The 22,267-nt window shown below is 39.2% G+C and overlaps 1 protein-coding gene across 1 annotated transcript in view; it reads right to left on the bottom strand.

The window, feature by feature from the left end:
* The window catches only part of LOC136882159 (sphingomyelin phosphodiesterase), a 365,024-nt gene that overhangs the window by 76,604 nt on the left and 266,153 nt on the right, over nucleotides 1-22,267 (bottom strand). Inside the window, exons 6-11 of the mRNA XM_067154709.2 lie at nucleotides 21,310-21,474; nucleotides 19,709-19,936; nucleotides 17,351-17,523; nucleotides 11,451-11,645; nucleotides 6,947-7,117; nucleotides 192-384 (exon numbers count right to left, since the gene is read on the bottom strand). Of these exons, the coding sequence (XP_067010810.2) occupies nucleotides 192-384; nucleotides 6,947-7,117; nucleotides 11,451-11,645; nucleotides 17,351-17,523; nucleotides 19,709-19,936; nucleotides 21,310-21,474 (1,125 nt within the window). The remainder of the gene's footprint in view (nucleotides 1-191; nucleotides 385-6,946; nucleotides 7,118-11,450; nucleotides 11,646-17,350; nucleotides 17,524-19,708; nucleotides 19,937-21,309; nucleotides 21,475-22,267) is intronic.

The following is a 22,267-nucleotide window of genomic DNA, read 5'->3' on the forward strand; positions in this document are numbered from 1 at the left end:
ATGGATGTACTACAGCGGGTGACGGAGGTAAACAAGCTAGGAGTATTACTTGACAAGCAATTGTCATTCACCCAGCAACTGCATAAGGTCTCAGCTGATAGTTTTAACACCCTAGAGTGAGAAAGATATTTATACTTATTATCAAGCACTGTTTTCTGAGAATCAATAGAAACCAACAAGACGTAACATACCCTGGTAGTCTGCTGATGATCACCATCCACATAGTATAACCGGTAGCCAGGGTTCAGGTCGTAGTAAGGAGTTACCGACGGGCCAATGTAGGCCACACTGACAGGACGGCCCAAGTCCTTGGTGTCATAGAACAACTCAAATTCATCAAAGTGAGTGTGGCCGAAGAACTGAGCTGTGATTGTACCCTCGTACCTGAAATGAATTTGAAAAAACAAGATGTTCAATAACTTATGATAAGTTTAAACGTTATGTCATACAATGCCTGAAGCCCGCACATCCTGAGGACTTCTGCACTTGCGCTGTGTATATCAGCCACTGAGTATGACGCTCCTGTGTGGAAAGCTTCAGTACATCCTAAGCAGGTTAATACTGCTGTCAACGATACTGCAAGGATAATCTTGGAATGCCTAAAACCAACGCCAGTGCAGAAACTGTACCCGATTTTTGGAATAGTCCCACCCAACATCCGAAGGGCCACTGCTGCAGACGCCAAGAGAACAAAGCCGGAGAATGACCATCAACATCCACTCCATAGTCACCAAGAGCTTCCTTGCTAGGATCTGCTGCTGAGGGAACACCAGAGACAACTCGTCTTAACAGATGGAGGAGCTCACTGCCCACAGACATGTCACCAAAGGAAGAACTAGCTCCTGGCACTGACCTACCTTACCCTGTATGAAGGTCCCTCAACCACTTAAGAGTCGACGTCCCTCAATGCAAGACCAACCAGAAGAAATGGGGGATCCTTGCAGCAAACGCAGACACCCCGTGTGAATGTGGTGCTGAACAAGACCCAAGCCACCTACTTATCTGTCCCCTCCTAAACAATAACACAAGATGTTTTTAGAGGAAACAACAAGGCCATCACAGCTGCAGTTTTTCGGGAAATGCTGACCAGAAACGGAAATGAATAAATGATGTAGGGAAAATTTATTTCACATGGAACACTATTCTTCTTCCACACAGAGTCATCACATAATTAGATTAGTGACCACACACGGCAGCTCACCGAACAGCAAAAATGACTGGAAGAAACAGGATTGTACAGCCAAAGAGATATTGGAACTCAGTTGTGAAATTAAACATAAGTATCTGTCAGGAATATGTAAAGAGTTTGAAGCTCATGGTCACCACAACGAGACTGAAGATCTGTACCGTAAAGTTAAACAGCTGTCAAATAAATACGTATCACGGGTGTGGTCCAAATGGTCAGAAGGTAAATGACTTTGGAAATTAACAGAATAGATGGAAACATTACTGTGAAGAGTTGAACAAAGAAGAGACAGTTTGGCCAATGTTAACTGAATGGCCAGGCTTTGAAAGAGAGTTTTCTTTACAACTTACTTTACGTCGCAATGACAGAGATAGCTCTTATGGCGACAATGGGATAGGAAAGGGCTAGGAGAGGGAAGGAAGCGACCATAGCATAAATTAAAGTACAGCCCCATCATTTGCCTGGTGTTTGAACCCACTATCTCCCGAATGCAAGCTTGCAGCTGTGTGACCCTAACTTCCCAGCCAACTCGCTCAGTCTCTGAAAGAGAACCAGACATCTTACTTCAAGAGACAAAAAATACAATAAAATTGTTGTGACCATATAAATCACCTGGTTCTGACAACATAACAACTGAATTAATGAATACTGAACATTTGATGTTCAAATCGTCGCAGACATTTGCAAAAAAATAACATGGAGAAATGGCAAATAGCCATCTGACTGGGATTCAACCACCTGTATCCGTTTGCATGGAAAGAGCTCTACAATAAAATTCAGTAATTAGAGGACATCAACTCTAATCTCACATGCTACCAAGGTCATGCTGTATGTTCTGAAAGAGAGGCTGCAAAGTTGTAATACTTCATCGGTTCCTGCAGGCAAACTGATTTCGTCAAAGAAAAAGGCACCAGAGAACAGTTACAGTAGGAGTCTGCTGTAGTGAGTGCGGCATACAGCGAAAACAGTATCACTGATGCATCCGTTATTAACGAGCGATTAAGCGTGTGCTATTTTTTCCATTATCAATGTTTTTGCAATCCAGCAATTATAACTAATGCGATCGATCATCTTTGGTATCGTTTTCTTGCTATGTGCACTAGCGAGCTCTCTCGTCGACTTTCGAAGGCGATGTCGGAGTTGATTAGAAATACCCACTTACTGCTGTTATGCAAAGAAAATTCAAAATGAAAAAGCAAAATATGTTTTCATTATAAATGCATAAATAACATCGCCGATAGCAGTTGTTACCTCGTTATAAATAATGGTTGAAGTAAGCGATTGCTTAATTTTAATGCTTTATACTGAAATTAAATAAGATATCGCAGAGTCTTCCCTGACTTCAGAGGTTAGTTCATATTTTCTCACATCCGGTTAAATTTCAGAAAGGCTATTCCCATGTAATATAGCAAGAAGGTTATAATTAAGAAGCCTCCGTGGCTCAGGCGGCAGCACGCCGGCCTCTCACCGCTGCATACCGTGTTTCAAATCCCGTTAAAAGTTAGAAACTTCAGTATGTTCCGTATTGAACTGGGATTACAGTAAATTGAAAATGTTAAGGATCCACTTTTTCAATACAATGACAGTTTATTGATGTGAGTTAGATCACATGTTTATACAAGATCGGTACTAGTTTCGACGCTCATTGCGCGTCATCAGCAGCCAATGAATCAAAAAGTAATATAAAACACATGATAGCACCTACAATGACAGATATTAAATTATAACAAGTTAAAATTATGAGAGTAAGGTGCGTCTGACCATAAAGTAAAATTCTATATATATGAGAAGGTAATCCTTTTTTTTTTTTTTGCTATTGGCTTTACGTCACACCGACACAGATAGGTCTTACGGCGATGATGGGACTGGGAAGGGCTAGGACTGGGAAGAAAGCGGCCGTGGCCTTAATTAAGGTACAGCCCCAGCATTTGCCTGGTGTGAAAATGGGAAACCACGGAAAATCATCTTCAGGGCTGTCAACAGTGGGGTTCGAACCCACTATCTCTCGAATACTGGAGAAGGTAATCCAGTTGTTAAGTCTAGATACACAAGAAAATAGTCCAGCTTGAGGCATATATATCATAAGGTGTATCTTATAAAACACATGACAACACCTACAATGACAAATGTTAATTTGTAACAAGTTAAAATGATGAGAGTAGGGTGCATCTGACATAAAGTAAAATGATGAGAGTAGGGTGGGTCTGACAAAGTAAAACTCTCATCATTTTAACTTGATACAAATTAACATTTGTCATTGTAGGTGCTATCATGTGTTTATTTCCTATCCTCGCCGCTAGATGGGGGCTTCATTCATTCCACTCCTGACCCGGTCAAATAACTGGAAACAGGCTGTGGATTTTCAAGGTTATAATTTCTCTACTGGCGCTGTTTTCACAATGCATATATGGTTAAGTTAAGTTATGTGACAGTGTTTGAATAAGAAAACTGAAAACTTTGTCATAGAATGCGATCAATCACCTTCAGAATCGTTTTCTCGCTATGTGCTCTAGCGAGCTCTCTTGTCGACATTCAAAGGTGATGTTGGCGTCAATTAGTATTACCCACCAACTGCTGTTCTGTAAAGAAAATTAGAAACGAAAGAGAACACGTTTTTGTAATAAATGCGTTAATAACGTCGCCAATAGCAGTTGTTAACTCATTAGAAATAAAGGCTGAAGTAAACGATCCCTTGATTTTAGTGCTATGTACTAAAATTCAGTAAGAATGTGATACACCTGAAGTGAGCATCACTTATTTCAGACATTAGTTTATATTTTGGGTCACGTAGCTATGAGCATGAATTCGGGAGATAGTGGGTTTGAACCCCACCGTTGGCAGCCCTGAAGATGGTTTTCCGTGGTTTCCCATTTTTACACCAGGCAAGTGCCGGGGATGAACCTTAATTAAGGTCACGGCCACTTCCTTCCCACTCCTAGCACTTTCCTATCCCATCGATGCCATAAGACCTATCTGTATTGGTGCGATGTAAAGCAAGTTGTAAGAAAAAAGTCATATTTTTTTTTGTATCTGGTTAAATTTTGGAAAGACTACTTCTATGTAAATTTATAGAGAGACGGTTATCATTTTTCTACTGACATTTGAATTATGTTTTCATGATACATATACAGTTAACTTAATCATGCATTTACTTGTTCATGAAGTTATATGCTGGAGTGTCTTTACTAGATTTCTAACTTCACGTTGTATCAGAATTTGAAAAGTAACTAATGAATAGGTCGTGGTGTGGATATCTCCTGCGAAAATGCATGTTCTGAACAAACTGATTGCTGTTTCATACTAATTTTAAACTGTGTAGGATTCCCCCCCAAATTTTACAAAAAATCTGATTTAACGACAATCTGCTATACCGAGTAAATTTTTCGCTGTTATGAATTCTCGCTATATCGGACTTCTACTGTACTTAATATCTGAATTTGATAGCGAATGTAAACGTGTCCTCATCCTGAGGTGGTGCAGCTCTTTTCATGCACACCCCCAATGAAGATAAGCTGCATGTACCATTTCAACCACATATCAGTACTCCTGCCATTCTTAAATTTCTGGTAGTACTGGGAATAGAATTGGGCCCCCAAAGACGGCAGGTAATAACAGTAACCTTTACGCTATGGGGACAGACATACTCCACACTGATGAATGAATGAATGAATTAATTAATTAAATGATGAATGAATGAATGAATGAATTTTGCTGACCATTTCGACTGTAAAATGTCACCCGTGTATGTGAGGACCATCAACGGGTAGAGAAGGGTCCACCTATTCAATACCATTAGCTTTTATTGAAATGAGGAAACAAGAACTGAAGGTTTTTTTTTTTTTACAAGATGTTTTACGTCACACCGACACAGATAAATCTTACGATGACGATGGGACCGGAAAGGGCTAGGAGTGGAAAAGAAGTGGCCATGGCCTTAATAAAGGTACAGCGCTAGCATTTGCCTGGTGAAAATGGGAAACCACAGAAAACCATCTTCAGGGCTGCTGACAGTGGGGTTCGAACCCACTATCTCCTGAATATTGGATAATGGCCACACTTGAGCAACTGCAGCTGTCAAGCTCGGTGACTGGAGTTTTTAGACATCTGTTCAGGATGGATGGAACCCGACTAAAACAAAGCAGATTTTTTAATGTGTTGGACAACAGAGGTAACATCTCTGATGAATGGTTCAAGGAAGTAAGGAAGGACCTCAAGAGCATGGGACTGAATCAGGAGGACATCTCTAACCAATCAAAATACAGATCAGTGATCAACAACTTTTAGGGCTTCCACAATGAGCAAAAGCAGAACAGCGACTGGACAGAAGAGAGAAAGAATGCAAAATTTTGGGGCTGCAAGAAAAAACCTTATACAACCTGTGACAATAAAGTTCGGTGAATGAAGTCAGAACGGTCAATCCAGCAACACTGGCGACACACAATGCTGCACCTGCATAGCAACAGGTTCTGACCAGCTGCTCCCAACGTTGTTCGGTTGAGCATCGTGTGTGTGCCGTGTAAGACCTGTTTGACACAGTGCGTGTTTAGTGCGTTGGTTCTGAATGGCGAACAAGAACATGAACAACCAAAAGATCAATTTACAGTTTTGTTTTAAGCTTGGCAAGACACGGAAAGAAACGCATGTGATGCTGGTACGTGTTTATGAAGATCAAGCACTGTCCTTGAAGTGTGTGTACGAGTGGTTCGCCCATTTTTGAGTAGGCCGGGAAAGTGTTTCTGACAACCCCCGTAGCGGAAGACCGGCGACCGCCTTCAGTGACGAAAACATTGAGAATGTGAGGGCATTAATCATGAACGATCGGTGATTAACTGTGCACATGATAGCGGGTGAACTGCAGATTAACCGCGAATCCATGTGACAAATCGTTACCCAGAAGTTAGGGAAGAGGAAAACGTGTTCTCGTCTTGTACCACATCACTTGACTGATGATCAGAAGCAGACACGTTTGGAGGCTTCACAGGATTATGCCGAAACGGTGGATGCGACACCAAATTTCTTGAACTGTATTGTCACTGAGGATGAAACCTGGTGTCTCAGGTACGACTCTGAAAGGAAACAGCAAAGCATCGAATGGCGTTCTCCAGGATCCTCTCGTTGGAAAATGGTCAGAACGGAAAAGGTCACGAATCAAACTCGCTTTGAAAGGAAAGAGATTTGATGATATTCCTGACATCCAACGATATGTGACAAGGCTTTTGAACATCATCCCAAAGGAAGCCTTCTCACAAAGTTTCCAGGACATGTATCGCCGATCTCAGCAGTGCATAGTTATGGGAAGGGACTATTTTGAAGGACAGTAAGGTTACTGTCATGCATTGTTCATCTATGTTGATAGTACAGGACTATTCACCAAACTTTGTCACAGGTTGTAGTTACTTGACATGGTCTCAAATGGTCCTAAACGAGAAGAAAAAATTAATTAATTATATATTAATTAATGTAATTTCTGTAGTTGAAAAGACAACATGATGCAGTTGGCTGAATTGCAAATGCAGTCAGATGGATGGCAATTTCCAGTTGAAAGGAAGTCAAGCAAGCCGATCACATTTTGCCGCCCATTTTGACTAAAATGTTGCCAGTGTATTTGAGGCCTAACATTCTTCTGAGCGTAGGAACTCTTGCCCTCCCTCTTCAACTACTAGAATTAAGAGTACCTGATAATCCAATTATTTTGGCCCTTGAACAATAATTACCACCACAACCCTCACTTTCCAACAAATTCTCGAAGCTTGCACTCACCTGTTAATAATCTTGTAATAGTTCCTACTCCACACCTTGAGACAGTCACTGTGTCCCGGCGGGATATGTCCTATAACGTGAACTTTCTCTCCCTTCATCTCGGCACTCTGCAGCTCGTAAATGAACCACTGGAGCTCCTTGGCGGGGTCAGTGCTGTTAATGAGCAGCCACCTGTCCACATATAACAACAAGATTAGTAAAACACAGTGATGGGAAAAGTACAAGAAAAAAGTAATTGAGCTAAATTACTGTTACCTGAGAAATATTTTACTCGATTACAATAACAGTGATAAGAATCGAGGGCTTTGAAAATGAGGCAGCAATCCAGAAAAGAGTGAGGCAAGGCTGCAGTTTGTCCGCTCCTCCTTTTCAATGTTTATAAAGAACAGGCAGTAAAGGAAATCAAAAGAGGAATTTGGGAAGGTAATCACAATCCAAAGAGAGGAAATCAAAACCCTGCAATTTGCTCATGATGTTGTTATTGTATCTGACTTTGCAGAACATCTGGAGAAACTGATGAATGGTTTGGACAGACTTGGAGATGGAGTACAAGATGAAAATAATTAAGTCCAAAATAAAAGTAATGGAGTGCAGTTGAACAAAGTCAGGTGATGCAGGAAATATTAGATTTTGAAACGAGGTCTTAAAGGAAATAGATGAATATTGTTACATGGGTCGTATAATAACTAATGATGGCAGAAATAAGTATTTTTATTTGCTTTACATCGCACCGGCACATATGTCTTACGGCGACGATGGGATAGAAAAGGCCTAGGAATTGGAAGGAAGCGGCCGTGGCCTTAATTAAGGTACAGCCCCGGCATTTGCCTGGTGTGAAAATGGGAAACCACAGAAAACCATCTTCAGGGCTGCCGACAGTGGGGTTCGAACCTACTATCTCCTGAATACTGGATACTGGCCGCACTTAAGCGACTGCAGCTATTGAGCTCGGTGGCAGAAGTAAGGAGGACATAAAATGTAGACTAGCACAAGTAAGAAAGGCTTTTCTTAAGAAAAGAAATCTGCTCACCTCGAAAATTGCTATTTGCTTTACGTCACACCGACACAGATATGTCTTATGGCGACGATGGGACAGGAAAGGGCTAGGACTGGGAAGGAAGTGGCCATGGCCTTAATTAGGGTACAGCCCCAACATTTGCCTGGTGTGAAAATGGGAAACCACGGAAAACAATCTTCAGGGCTGCCGACAGTGGGGTTCGAACCTACTATCTCCTGAATACTGGATACTGGCTGCACTTAAGCGACTGCAGCTATCGAGCTCGGTCCTCGAAAATTGATATAGGCAGTAGCAGTGATTGGGAATTAAAAGTGCGAGGGCAAAAAATGTACATCAGAACATTAAAAAAAGAAAGAAAAGATACAAACTGGTAAATTTTTTATGCTCTCTGAGTGAATTTCGACAGAGAGGTAAAGTCATATGTTATGAATTTCATTATGGTCCGTATTGACAATTGATCACTTTCCGACAAAAAAGTAGCGTTACAAAAATGTTGCAATGTTTGGGTTGGGAAGAATTGAGAGAAAGAAGAAGAGCTGCTCGACTAAGTGGTATGTTCCGAGCTGTCAGCGGAGAGATGGCGTGGAATGACATTAGTAGACGAATAAGTTTGAATGGCGTTTATAAAAGTAGGAAAGATCACAATATGAAGATAAAGTTGGAATTCAAGAGGACAAACTGGGGCAAATATTCATTTATAGGAAGGGGAGTTAGGGATTGGAATTACTTACCAAGGGAGATGTTCAATAAATTTCCAATTTCTTTGAAATCATTTAGGAAAAGGCTAGGAAATCAACAGATAGGGAAACTGCCACCTGGGCGACTGCCTTAAATGCAGATCAGTATTGATTGATTGATTGATTGAAGTGTAGGAACTCCTGGACAAAACTCCAACACAAACAGTGGAAATGTTGCAGCAAGCTTACAGAAGAAAGCCAAGTGTTTGAGTGGCACAAACGCTTTGAGGAGGTTAAAACTGATCCTGAGGATGCTCCACGCCCCAGCAGACCCTCAACTTCGAAAAGCAACATTTATGTGAACACAACTGATGTCATAATAAGGGAAGAGCACCGTTTAACCACTGAACAGATTTCTGAAATGATAAACATCTCCTATGGATCAGCTCAAGACATTATACGCAATGTCCTGGGGTGTAGAAAAGTTTCAACGAAGTGGGTGCCACGTGTGATGAATGATGAACAGAAGACTCACCATGTAACGGCATGTCAAGAATGGAAAGGGAGACTTCAGTGGGAACCAGATTTCTTTCGGACAAGGTTATCCCGTTACAAACCATCACTCTCATTTTTGTTCCGTACTGAAAACAGCCATCTCACTTAGTTTACAAAAGGAGTATATTTATTACCCCACCTATTCAATACAATTAATACCTCGTTATGTGGTTAAATAAACATAAGAATTCTAAATTATAAGGGGGCATGTTTCGCCCTTCTTTCATTGGTCATCATCAACCTTATTTAATCTTAAAACAAACATTATTTAGAGGACACTGACATTTATAATTTATAAAAATTGAACTGTGATTTCTTAAGGTTAAAAACACTAAGGAATAGTAGTTATAAAATATGATGTTGAGACATGACATGTACAACACATGTTAAAATCATTGTATAAATTTTAAAATCTTAGTCCAGTAGAAAATTTGTGTCATATAAAATTCTAAAAACAACTCATGTCTGGCACTGAAGTGGACCTTTATCGTAAGAAAATTCGAGCATATGTTAGCTTGAGGCAATTGTCAATACATGTCTTCAATAGACTAGATTGGTTGAAACATTGATGTTGGATTTTGTTTATTTTTGCGAACAGGAGCTAAAGAATATTGCCAGGATAAAAGGCAAATGTTATAAATTATCTTATTAAGTCGGTTGATCCATAAATTATCATAATATAACCAATGCAAAAAAAATGTTGATGTACTGGTTGAAGCTGCTTTTGAGACAAGTACATCTGGTATTGGACAGGTATGTTTGAATGTCTCGTGAAAGTGTCGTCCCTCTAGAAGATGTAAAACATCATGGAAAAGGATGTGGTTACACTGGAATGAAACAAAAAGAAAGACGTGTATGACGGTGTGTGTTTAAATCGTATGTTAATATCCAAGACTTAATATCCAAGACTTATGTGTTATGTAAAACGGGTACTTACTCATTCGCCTTAACTATGTCTATCTTAGTGTATTGGCAGCGTTGGTCTGTCTGGAGTTCCTTCTCCTCGTGTTGTATCGATGTGGTAGAGGAGGGGGGGAATTTGAGGGGAAGCGGAGGTAGGCAGAGCATCACATGTCGAAGTTAATGTGGGAGGGGGGTTGTTTGGAGCGGCAAGTGCAGACTTAGTATACGATAAGGGAGTTTTTGATTCAAAGGATTTAAATATTCGTGGGACTCTGTTCTGATTTGGATTGACTGTTTTTAATAACTTAGGCATTAAAGTATATAAGGGACTCTTGACTTCAATATCATCGTTAAGGTTTCGATCTTTATTATATGTTTTGTCCAGAAAAATATATATATTATCACATACGATGAGTCCTGGTTCCATTATTATTATTTTTTTCTTTCTGTTTGCTTTACGTTGCATGGACACAGACAGGTCTTATGGCGACGATGGAATAGGAAAGGCCTAGGAATGGGAAACCACAGAAAGCCATCTTCAGGGCTGCCGACAGTGGGGTTCGAACCCACTATCTCCCAGATGCAAGCTCACAGCTGCGCGCTCCTAACCGCACGGCCAACTCGCCCAGTGTCCCATTGTTATGACCCAGAGACAAAACAACAAAGTGCCTAATGGAAACATCCTTCTAGTCCAAGAACCAAAAAAGCCGAATTTCAGGCGAGTGCAGGGAAATTCGTGCACCTTGTATTTCTTTTTATAAGCAGAGTACGGGAATTAAAAGTAGTTCTGTATTTTATTATCAGTTCGGGCCGATGACCTTAGATGTTAGGTACCTTTAAACAACAAGCATCATCATCATCATCATCATCATCATCATCATCATCATCATCATCATCATCATCATCATCATCATCATCATCATCATATTATCAGTTCAATATTACCTTCAAATGTTTACTCCTTAAATAGCACAAAACTAGATTTTTGCCTATTCAATGAATAATGAAAATTGAAAAAGTTATATCTTCAATAATTTATACCGGGCCGCAAAACCCAGAGATGTTCTTAAATACTTGAGTATTTTTGACAAGTCTGTCAAATTATAGCCCAAAAAAAATGAAAACTGTGACACAAAGAACATTTTCCATGCAACATATAAAAATAAATATTATTTGTCAATAACTTTGAAAGCAATTAACTAATCAACTCCAAGTTTCTTGTGGGGCTATATTTTATTAGTATGTGCTTGTATTTTAAATTTGGTTGTTATAAGTGGTAAACTGTAGAAGTTTAAAATTTTAGTCATGACTCTCCTCAATATGAGTCATGAAAACTTCAATCTAGACATACCAATTCTTGTTGTTGCAGTAGTTCATGTTCAAAGAAATCACCCGGAATCCCGGTCGCACCAACACGCTGTAGAAGGCACCTCTACGGACCGTTGGAGACACCGACGCTGGTAACCATTTCCTCCACTGAGAGTCCAGCTCGTCATACAGCCAGGAGATAGCAAACTCAGGATTCTTGATTTGTGGGGGAGGGAAACTGAAAGAAACATTTATCATACAGAAACTACACAAAATGCTCATTCAACTGATCAACACATTTACTGTATTTTATAACAGTGTGTTTATTGCACCCAATAGCCATCTATAAATTCTGAAGTTTAAACCTAAAACTAATAAGTATTTTAACATTTTCAATCCCTGGCTGAGTTAAACTTGGATGTCAACAAGTGTATGTCTCCCAAACACAAATTAATTTGTATTCAAAGCAACATGCTCCTCTCCACTTCTGAATTCAGCCTGATGCTGTAGTTTTGTTGTTCATCACATAGTCTGTTCAGTCGATGGACGATTCATAAATCACCTCATTGTATTTTTATAAACTTCTGAAAAAACAGTGGATGAAGAATCCACCTTGCCAATACTATAACATTTTATTGTAATTCAATCACATGTCATAAAGGTACTATTTTTGGCATCTGTAATATGCCATCATCAGCCCTAGATGCAAATTGAAACAGGACGTAGTTTTATGATTAGAACACATCAACGCGATGAGACACAAGAAGTTCTCTGCCGTGGGCCAACATATGCATGACACTAGTCATAAATTCACTGACATCGAACAAGATATGGAAATTTTTCAAACAGCAAATAAGGGACCCATTATGAATATTATTGAAAGTTGTTACATTTATTGTGATCAGTACTTCAACCCCAATTACAATTTAAATTAAATGTATGAGAAACCCAACATTCTTTTTGATCTTTTAATCAAACTATCGAAAAACAGTTTGATTTTCCAAGTAATCCGTAATACATATTCCTGTTAATTACCCCCACAACTCCATCCTTCCGCCCCGAAATACTTCCATTCCCTCGCAAGTGCCCCACCTCCTTCCTTCCCCTCGCTTCCTTACCTCTTCCCACTATCCACCTTACCTACTACACACATTTGTCCGCTCCGTCTGTATAACACATACGTTCAACATGCTGCACAAGATGAGTCAATCATAAACATTTAATGGTTCTAGTCATGTCCATACATTGCTACTACCGTCTAATTTGGCTTCCTAATTTCTTCTTCAGGTTTCAAATTGAAGTGGGAATTTCAATCTCAAGTCATACTACGATCTTCATATGACCTCCTTGGAACCACCTAATTCAAGTGAATAAGCGTCAACTCATATAGACAGCATAAAAATAGCATAGATTTCACTTAATCCGGACGTACACAGGCTGGACTATACAACATCACATGAAACTTTACAACAGAATTGCCAGAATTATAAGAATTTATACTGCAACATTTCAATTGTACCATAATTTTAACTCATCTCATGTATCATTATAGATGCTAGTAACATGTTTTATAATGTGTTAAAATATGTTTTAGGTTGTTTTAGGTATGTGTATGTAATTGTTCAATTTGCATCTAGGGCTGATGATGGCATATTTCAGATGCCAAAAGTAGTACCTTTATGACATGTGATTGAATCACAATAAAATGTTATTGTATTGAATAGGTGGACTTTTGAAAACTTTAATTCACTCTAATCCCACTTCAATATGGAACACAATGAAATTTATAACTATAAGTTGCCAATACTAATCAAAAAACTATTTAATATATGTTAATCGTATGTGTTTTGAGAACATATTATTCTCTTCTTCACCAAAAGTATTTCACAATTACAATGATTTGTTTAAAATTAAAATAAATAGATGTTCAATTATTATCATAACATTCCTTAAACAACTGAAATATAGCTATTACATTATGTCTATTTCTTCATCCTCAGAGATCTTAAGCTAATAAAATGGTCCACTCAGATAACACTAAACACTTGTTCTTCTGAGACTGTGAATGCAAATCAGCTGTGGTAACCAAAGTAATATAGTTGTGATTTTTTAACTCCAGACAATTTGAAAAATTTGAAAACTTTGAAAATTCAACCCATGATTGCTGACGCTACTTGCATCAAAGAATTTGTTTGTTTGTTTGTTTGTTTGTTTGTTTGTTTGTTTGTTTGTTTGTTTATACTGCGTATTACTGTATCTCAACTTCAGAACACATGACTCTTCATCACAACTGCCTTAGACTTCTTCAAAAATTCTGTCCTAAATTATTTGCTCAAAACACTTGCCTTGCTGAATATATTTTAACGTTAAAAAGTTTTTCCCAGAATTCTTTTTTTTCAGGGAGCATTGATCTGAACTGTGCTTTTGTCCTTGTAAATATCCTAAAATGTCTCACAGTCTGCACTGCTATGTGGAAATGACAAACTAAAAAGCATTTATGATCATAGCCAGCTGATTGCATCTGCCCTGCCACTGCTAACTGAAAATCAATTCTCTCCAACTAGTTAAAAGAATGAGGAAAAACATGCCATTTGCAAACAATAAAGAAATCTGCTCTCAAAATTGGGAGATAAGTCTCTGCGATCAGGAGAATGGAAGAAAGAACCAAAAATTGGGAGTCTCCCGCTTAAATCGGGGGAGTTGGCATGTCTTAACTCTTATTAGAAGAGTGTTCTGAACCTTGATAGGGATGAAGGTCTTGATGCAAGTGTGATAAACTGATATATCTCGAAAACAATATTCTCTCACCCATGGGTAAATAATGCAAGTATCGAGCTCGAATTGAATTATTATTATTATTATTATTATTATTATTATTATTATTATTATTATTATTATTATTATTATTATTATTATTATTATTATTGTGATCTGATTTATCATGAACGTCCACTTATATCATTATTAGTTTACGATCGCATTATTTGTGAGGTTATGTCATGAAACATTTGCTGTATATAGATATTTATATTACTTTAGTGAATGTAAGAACCTGTAATTAATATTATATAGGTATTACCTTTATTAATGATTTGTAATCCACTACAGAATTGCAAAACACACTGTAACATCCAGAATGGTAATGAGTAGATGAGAATTCGGTCGAATATTCTGTGCATTATATTTGGACCTTAAGCACTCTTAGAATTTATGAGAAAATGTATCTTTCTAGAAGCCTGGCCAGGCACATATATAAAGAGGTGGTCTTGATGGTAGAGACGAGTTATACCTGTGACCACGTGTCGTGACATCCTTGTAAGCAGTCAACCATTTCAACTATGTTTTAAGGTTACAATCTCCATGTGGCGTGTGCTTAGTGATGGGTAGTTGTTAAAATGGCGGCTTGTTGACATGTGTATTTTGTTTGTGACAGCAGTGATTAAGGTTATGTATATGTTTATGTGAAGTTAAGGTGAAATAAATAACTGAACCAACTGACAGCATTTTGTGTGCGTCTTTGTGGATACATCAGCCTTAGACTCATAACTATTTAATTTTTTTTTTTTTTTTAAACATATGAGTTTGCCAATTAAAACAAGGAGATTTCTTCTGCCAAAATTTCATTCAAATTGAAGTTGCTGTTACGTTTTTGTGACAAGTATATGAACAGATTCTCCAAAATGTAAAAAAAAAAAAAATCCCCAATTCTGTCTGCCATTCACAGCGATCTTGAGAAAACGAGAAGATTTCAACAGCTGAAATTGGTACCAGTTATAGATAGTTATGAACCTCTTATGACCACAACTTTGTACTTTAAAAAAAAAAAAAAAAGTACATTTCTATCAGTGATTCTTTGTTGCACATTCGCCACAAGGACCTAGGTACCCAGCTGTACCTATCAGCATGATGTCGAACTGCATACATCCCGGCTTCTGTTGCCTTCTACAGATATACGAGGGTTGAGTCATAAGTCACGGCAACTATTTTTTTTCCTCAAGAACAGGAGACAAGACGGAAAATCTAAGATATGTATTTGGAAATATAGGGCATGTACTTATGCACAGTGCCTGAAGACAAATTCTGACTTCAAGAGATTCTCATAGGAAAGTGACAGAACGCAGGCCATTGGTAAACATTGTTTTATTATGGTATAGACAGCAAATACACAAGGCTATGTACAAAGGACAGATCTCCACTGGTTACAGACCTTTGAAATAATCACCCAAGGTTTCCACTGTGCGTTGCCAGCGGTGGGGCAGGCGCTGAATACCATTCGCTGCATGTGTATCTCTAACGTGTGACACCTCTCTCCGAAATGCTGTTACGATGTCCTCTTTGTTAGCAAATCGTTGTCCACGTAATGGCTTCTTGACTTTGGGGATTAAATCACAGCCACACACCTAATTCTTCCCGCAGCTCTGCATGGCATTGGCATGCATTTCTGACACGGAGAACTGCTATTTTAATATACGATCGTTGCTCCTGCTTGTTAACTTCCATTTTGTGACGCTCTCACTCACACACTGAAATTGGGGGCATGCTTAGACCCACACTGTTGTTTACATACACCATCTAGTGGCATGATACGCAAGTACATACCATTCTTTTCCAAATGCATATCTTAGATTTTCCATGTTGTCTCCTGTTTACGAGAAAAAAATAGTTATGACTTGACCTCCGTTGTGGGTTACAAGAACAATGCAATGATGACCACCATACCCCTGAACTGTTCAGTGAAAAATACTATCGTTCAGTGAAATTAATAAAACAGATTTTTTTCCATTCTGGGCTTTATCTCTACCAATAAGCACGAAACAGAGCAGCCCACCTCGTGGCCACGGTCATTAACGCGGCAAATCTATACGGTCTGATACCGTGGTTAGACGGTTCAAGTCCCGTACGTAGAAAATATTTTTACCCTCAGAATATTGGCCGACACGGTAGAGGAGGTGGTGGTATAGAATTTCTAATCACTAGACTGCGTGCCAAAACATGGATAAATTCCAAACCTCTCCACAGTGCTTATATGGAGTAAGGGGATGTGACGCTGTTGATAGTGATTCATTTTGGACAGTTGTACATAACTCTCAAGACTACGCAGATCCATAGACGTCAAAGTACAACTCCGAGCTACAACTGCACTCAATATGGTTTGTAAGGAAACCCTACTATCCCTGTTTTGATTCCATTTGAATGCACTATCAAACCTGGAAAGTGTAACTTTTATTCATAAGATATATTGAAAAGAACCCACAGCCTGTTTCCAGTCATTCGACTAGGTCAGGAATGGAATTAATGCAGCCCCCAACTTGCGGCGAGGATAGAAATTGTGCCGGCTGCCGAAGCCTGTCGCACTCCTCTGGGTCAATGATTAATGAATGACAGATGAAATGAAATGATATTGAAGTGTGTTGCTGGAATGAAATATGACAGGGGAAAGCGGACTAGCCGTAGAAAAGTCTGTCCCGCCTCACTTTGTCCAGCACAAATCTCACATGGAGTAATCGGGATTTGAATCACAGAACCCAGCGGTAAGGGGCCGGCGCACTGCCGCCTGAGCCACGGAGGCTCATAAGATATATTAATCGTCCATTTTGAATTTCCAATTACTTTATAGACAGAGCAAGCCACATGATGGCCATGGTCATTAACGCGGCAAATCTATACGGTCTGACACCATGGTTAGACGGTTCGAGTCCCGTACATAGAAAATATTTTTACCCTCAGAATGTTGGCCTCTGGATCCCAAGATAGCGGGTTCAAACCCGGCAGAGGTGGTTGGATTTTTGAAGGGCGGAAAAAAGTCCATTCGGCACTCCATGTCGTACGATGTCGGCATGTAACAGTACAATTGTAATCACTCAAAGGATGGTTAATATCTAAGCTGTACACCATTGCAGTGATTACCCACACATTTTGAATGAACAGAATGAATCAACGCACCTGTTTACAGGTGCAGTCTCGTGGTTCCCCAGGGCAGGGAAGATGGGAACACCAGGGAACGTGTTGATCATTTGATTGACTGTCTCCTTGAGCACCATGAGGTTCTCATCTCTGGTCTGGTTCCACACATCATGAGGAGGAAGATCTCCAGTCCAAAGGATGTAGTCTATATCCTGAAACATTTAATTCTCTCACACTCAGTGGCAAGAATTACTGATTTCTATAGGCAACCAAACTTATTCAATTGTAGAATTTCAAACACTCCCGAATACTTTCAAACTATAAGGCATGATCAAAAAGTTTCCATTTGAGGGCGTTGCTGCAGTGCACATGCAATGTAGCGCAACTCCGATGCGGGTATGTAAGCCTGGACACGTAGGCAAAGAGATTAGTGTGGCGGTCGTGTCACGCCGAGGTGTGTGCATTAAACGCGGCCACGTGAACTATGGCAACATTATTACCAAATGCGTCCAAACAATACCAACCTGCTGTAATTCTGTTCTTGGCTGCCGAAGGACAAACACCGGTGGACATCCATCAGATAATGAAGGCTGTGTATGAAGCAGCAAATCTGTCGAAAACCACCGTTGTGGAATGGTGCACCAAGTTCCATGCGGGTTACATTTCGAGGCACGACGCCGGTCGATCTAGGAGGCCGGTCTCATCCAGTACGGACAACAACAAGCGAGCACCTGCCCTATAGTCCTGATCTCTCCTCATGCGATTATCACGCCTTCAGTTTCCTCATAAAGGCCTTGAAGGATCGGCGCTTGCTGTCGGACAAGAATGTGGAGCAGAACACTGTTTTTTTTACCACACGGGGATTTTCAACCTGATAAGTCAGTAGGATGAGAGCCTCAATGCTCACGGTGATTTTGCCTGATTGGCATCCTGGTTCAGGACTGTACGGCCGTTCAAATGGAAACTTTTAGATCGCCCCTTATAAATAATGCATGCCATATTTACTTGTGTATGTCTTGTCATCACATATACCAGCATAATCACGCACCATAACTTTTGATACGGAAGTGAGGGAGAAAAAATATCCCTGCTTATATAATCTGTCAGTTTTTCTTCATGTGTCAGTAAAAACATAATAAGATACACCTTGAGGCAGGTATGCCTCCTCGCAGCTTGAGGTCAAACTGCCACCTGCAATCCCCTCCTTATCTTAGTTGCGCCAGCTCTCCCTGCCTGTTCGCTGAAAGACAGATAGGTACCCAGGGTATTCCCTGGCCTAATGAGCTAGATGGAATGAGCTACTTGAACTACCTGCAATTTCCGTGTACTTTCTTTATTTTTCACTTAAAAACAAGTTTCTTTATGTCACACCAACACAGATAGGTCTTACAGTGATGATGGGATAGGAAATGGCTAGGAGCGGGAAAGAAGTGGCCGTGACCGTGGCCTTAATGAAGGTAGAGCCCCAGCATTTGCCTCGTGTGAAAATGGGAAACCATGGAAAACCATACTCAGGCCTGCCGACAGTGAGGTTCGAACCCACTATCTCCCAAATGCAAGCTCACAGCTGTGCAACTCTAACCACACGGCCAAATGGCATAAGTTATGAGACTTACCTTTCATTGTGGCATGTGGTGCGTGGCCTACTGTGTACATCACTAACCGGGAGGAGTTGAGATAAGATGGTTGTGAAGAGACCTCGGACATTGATGGAACGACAATGCAGATGCAGCGCAATGCATGTCAGACACATCACTCCACAGCAGTACACGGCTACTGCATGACACTCCGCGCTACAATCCATAATATTGTTACTGCTTTCAAATCTCAGTAACTACTTTTACGGTTTTCAGAGATGCTGAGGTGCCGGAATTCTGTCCCGCAGGAGGTTTTCTTTACAAGGCTGATGTATTTGAGCGGCTTCAAATACCACCAGACTGAGCCAGGATCAAAATTGGGCTCAGAAGGCTAGAGCTCTACTGTCTGAACTACTTAGCCCACCTGCTACAGTCCAACTCAGTAATGCAGTTCACTACATGTTGCCCCAAAAATGTTAACTTGTCATATGCATTTTTTTTTAAAAATTGATCTACTGAGCGAGTTGGCCATGCAGTTAGGGTTGCATAGCAGTGAGTTTGGGAGATTGCGAGTTCAAATCCCACCGATAGTAGCCCTGAAGGCGGTTTCCCATTCTGACACCAGAAAAACGCTGGGGTTGTATCTTAATTAAGGTCACAGCCGCTTCCTTCCCACTCCTTTCCCATTATTGCATCGCCAAAAACCTCCGATGTATTAGTGCAACATTAAACCACTAGCAGAAAATAAAAAATTATAAATCTCCAGGAACCAGGCTGGAATGAGAAGTTGTACTATAAAAATAATGTCAAGTTAACTTACAGGATGTGTGTTGGAGATGTGCTGTAGCATGTTGTCAACAGTCCTCTTGGGTGTGTCGCACTTGCGGTAGTCTCCCCACCTGCCGGCTGCAGTCTTGGGGGACAAGGCCGGCCCATTGGTCAACCGACAACACAGCGGCTCGTTACAATCTGCGTTAGTCCCTTCCTGGTAGTATGGATCGAAGTGTGTATCCGAGAGGTGGAGAACTTTGAAAGCTGGAGCACCAGGCTAGAGACAAAACATTAAAAAATTGTAATGATATTCTAAAACAAACTATCTATCTAGATCCTGGAATAATAATAATAATAATAATAATAATAATAATAATAATAATAATAATAATAATAATAATAATAATAATAATAATAATAATAATAATAATAATAATAATAATAATAATAATAATAATAATAATAATAATAATAATAATAATAATAATAATAATAATAATAATAATAATAATAATAATAATAATAATAATAATAATAATAATAATAATAATAATAATAATAATAATAATAATAATAATAATAATAATAATAATAATAATAATAATAATAATAATAATAATAATATGCTTTTTCCCATACCAGTGAGGTCGTGGGTGCAAACTGTGTCACACATACATGGATTTGGCGCTGTTTTACGGCTGGATGGCCTTCCTGACGCGAATCCCCTACAGAGGGGTGTAATAACTATCGTGTGTTTATGTGGTGATCCATAGTGTGGTATGTTGACTGAATATGAAGAGGAGAATGTTTGGAAAAACACCCTGTCCCCAAGACAGAAGAATTAATGAGACGTGATTATAATGCCCGATCCAGCCGGGAATCGAACGCGGGACCCTCTGAACCAAAGGCCTTAACGCTGACCATTTGGCCAAGGAGTATGACAACGAAATTGATGTTGGTGATGATGATAATAAAAAAACAACCTATTTCCAGTCATTTGACAATGTCATGAATGGAGTGAATGAAGCCCCTATCTAGCGGTGAGGATAGGAACTGTGTTGGCTGCCGAAGCCTGTCGCACTCCTCTGGGGCAATGATTAATGACTGGCAAATGAAATTAAGAGTGTTTCTGGAATAAAAGATGAAAGGAAAAAGCGGGGTACCCAGAGGAAAACTTCCCCACCTCTGCTTTGTCCAGCACAAATCTTACATCGAGTGACCGGGATTTGAACCACGGAACCCAGCAGTGAGAGACCGGTATGCTACCGCCTGAACCACAGAGGTAATAATAATAATAATAATAATAATAATAATAATAATAATAATAATAATAATAATAATAATAATAATAATATATCTTCATGAGTGGACAGAATCAAACATTTCTGAAAAAGAAGCTTTCGCGTCACGCATGTCTAAAAAGGAAATGGTTTATCAACTGCTATAAACATCCCAACCTGGCAGGAGCTGGATGAGGATCTTTTATTTTTTTATTTCCAATTCAAATGATGAGCCCAAAACCTAATGATCCAAAAGCTTGGTTCTGTTGTTGTGATTTTTCAGTATTATAATTCTTCTTAATTTGTACTTTCACCATAAAATAAACATCAACTAGAAGTTTTCTAATGGAAGTCAGAGTTATTCACTCACCACGGGTGGCAGCGGAGGCTTCTCGGGAGGTTTCGGTATTGGAGGGAAGAGCACCTCCCACTCATGGTAGGGATTATACACATCTCCACAGGCGTCTCCAATGACGAAACTGCAGATCTCGTCTGGCGTCAACGTTATCCTCTGAAGAACGTACACCACTTCACCCTGTTCAACGTAAAACAGACATTCAAAGCAAATTTATGAACATAACCAGATCTGAGTAGCTATAACGGAATTTGCAAAAAAAGAAAAAAATCCTTTATTTGAAAATAGTACCTTGTTCAACCTAGGCATGGGCCTTATGGACACGGTATCAGGACACAAAAAATTATGGGGTGGCAAAAATGGAATAGTCTAATACAGTGGAACATCGATATCTTGAATCACAGATTCACAACTATTTTGTTATTTTCCACCTTGTCGATACATTAATTGTTTAAGGCAACTTATTGGTTAAAAGTGGTACATGTTTCATATATTATTAACATCTTAAGCCACATAACACTGAAAAATTCTTATATTGACAAAGTATCAATGCTTTGAGAGAAAGTGTCATTAAAAATAGCAGAAGAAGATTAAATGACAACATTAAATACAAAATACTCATGAGAAAAGATAAAAATTATTTTTACAATTGAAAGCGGTTGTCAAGGAAACACTTGTACAACAGTCAATAGAGAACATGTCCTGATGAATATTCTTTTCTTAAAAAGTTCATGTTAAAACAAAGCCAATTTATAAATTAAAAATTATACAATTTTTTTAGTAATTGTCGAAATGCAGAAATGTTTGTAATGTTGTCATTTAATATTTTTATGCTATTTTTAAGGACACTTTCTCTCAAAGCATTGATACTTTGTCAATATAAGAATTTTTCATCTAAACAGTGTTATGTGGCTTAAGATGTTAATAATATACGAAACATGTACCACTTTTTACCAATAAGTTGCCTTAAACA

The sequence above is a fragment of the Anabrus simplex genome, chromosome 10 (assembly GCF_040414725.1).
Source record: "Anabrus simplex isolate iqAnaSimp1 chromosome 10, ASM4041472v1, whole genome shotgun sequence".
In the NCBI taxonomy this organism is placed as follows: Eukaryota; Metazoa; Arthropoda; class Insecta; order Orthoptera; family Tettigoniidae; genus Anabrus; species Anabrus simplex.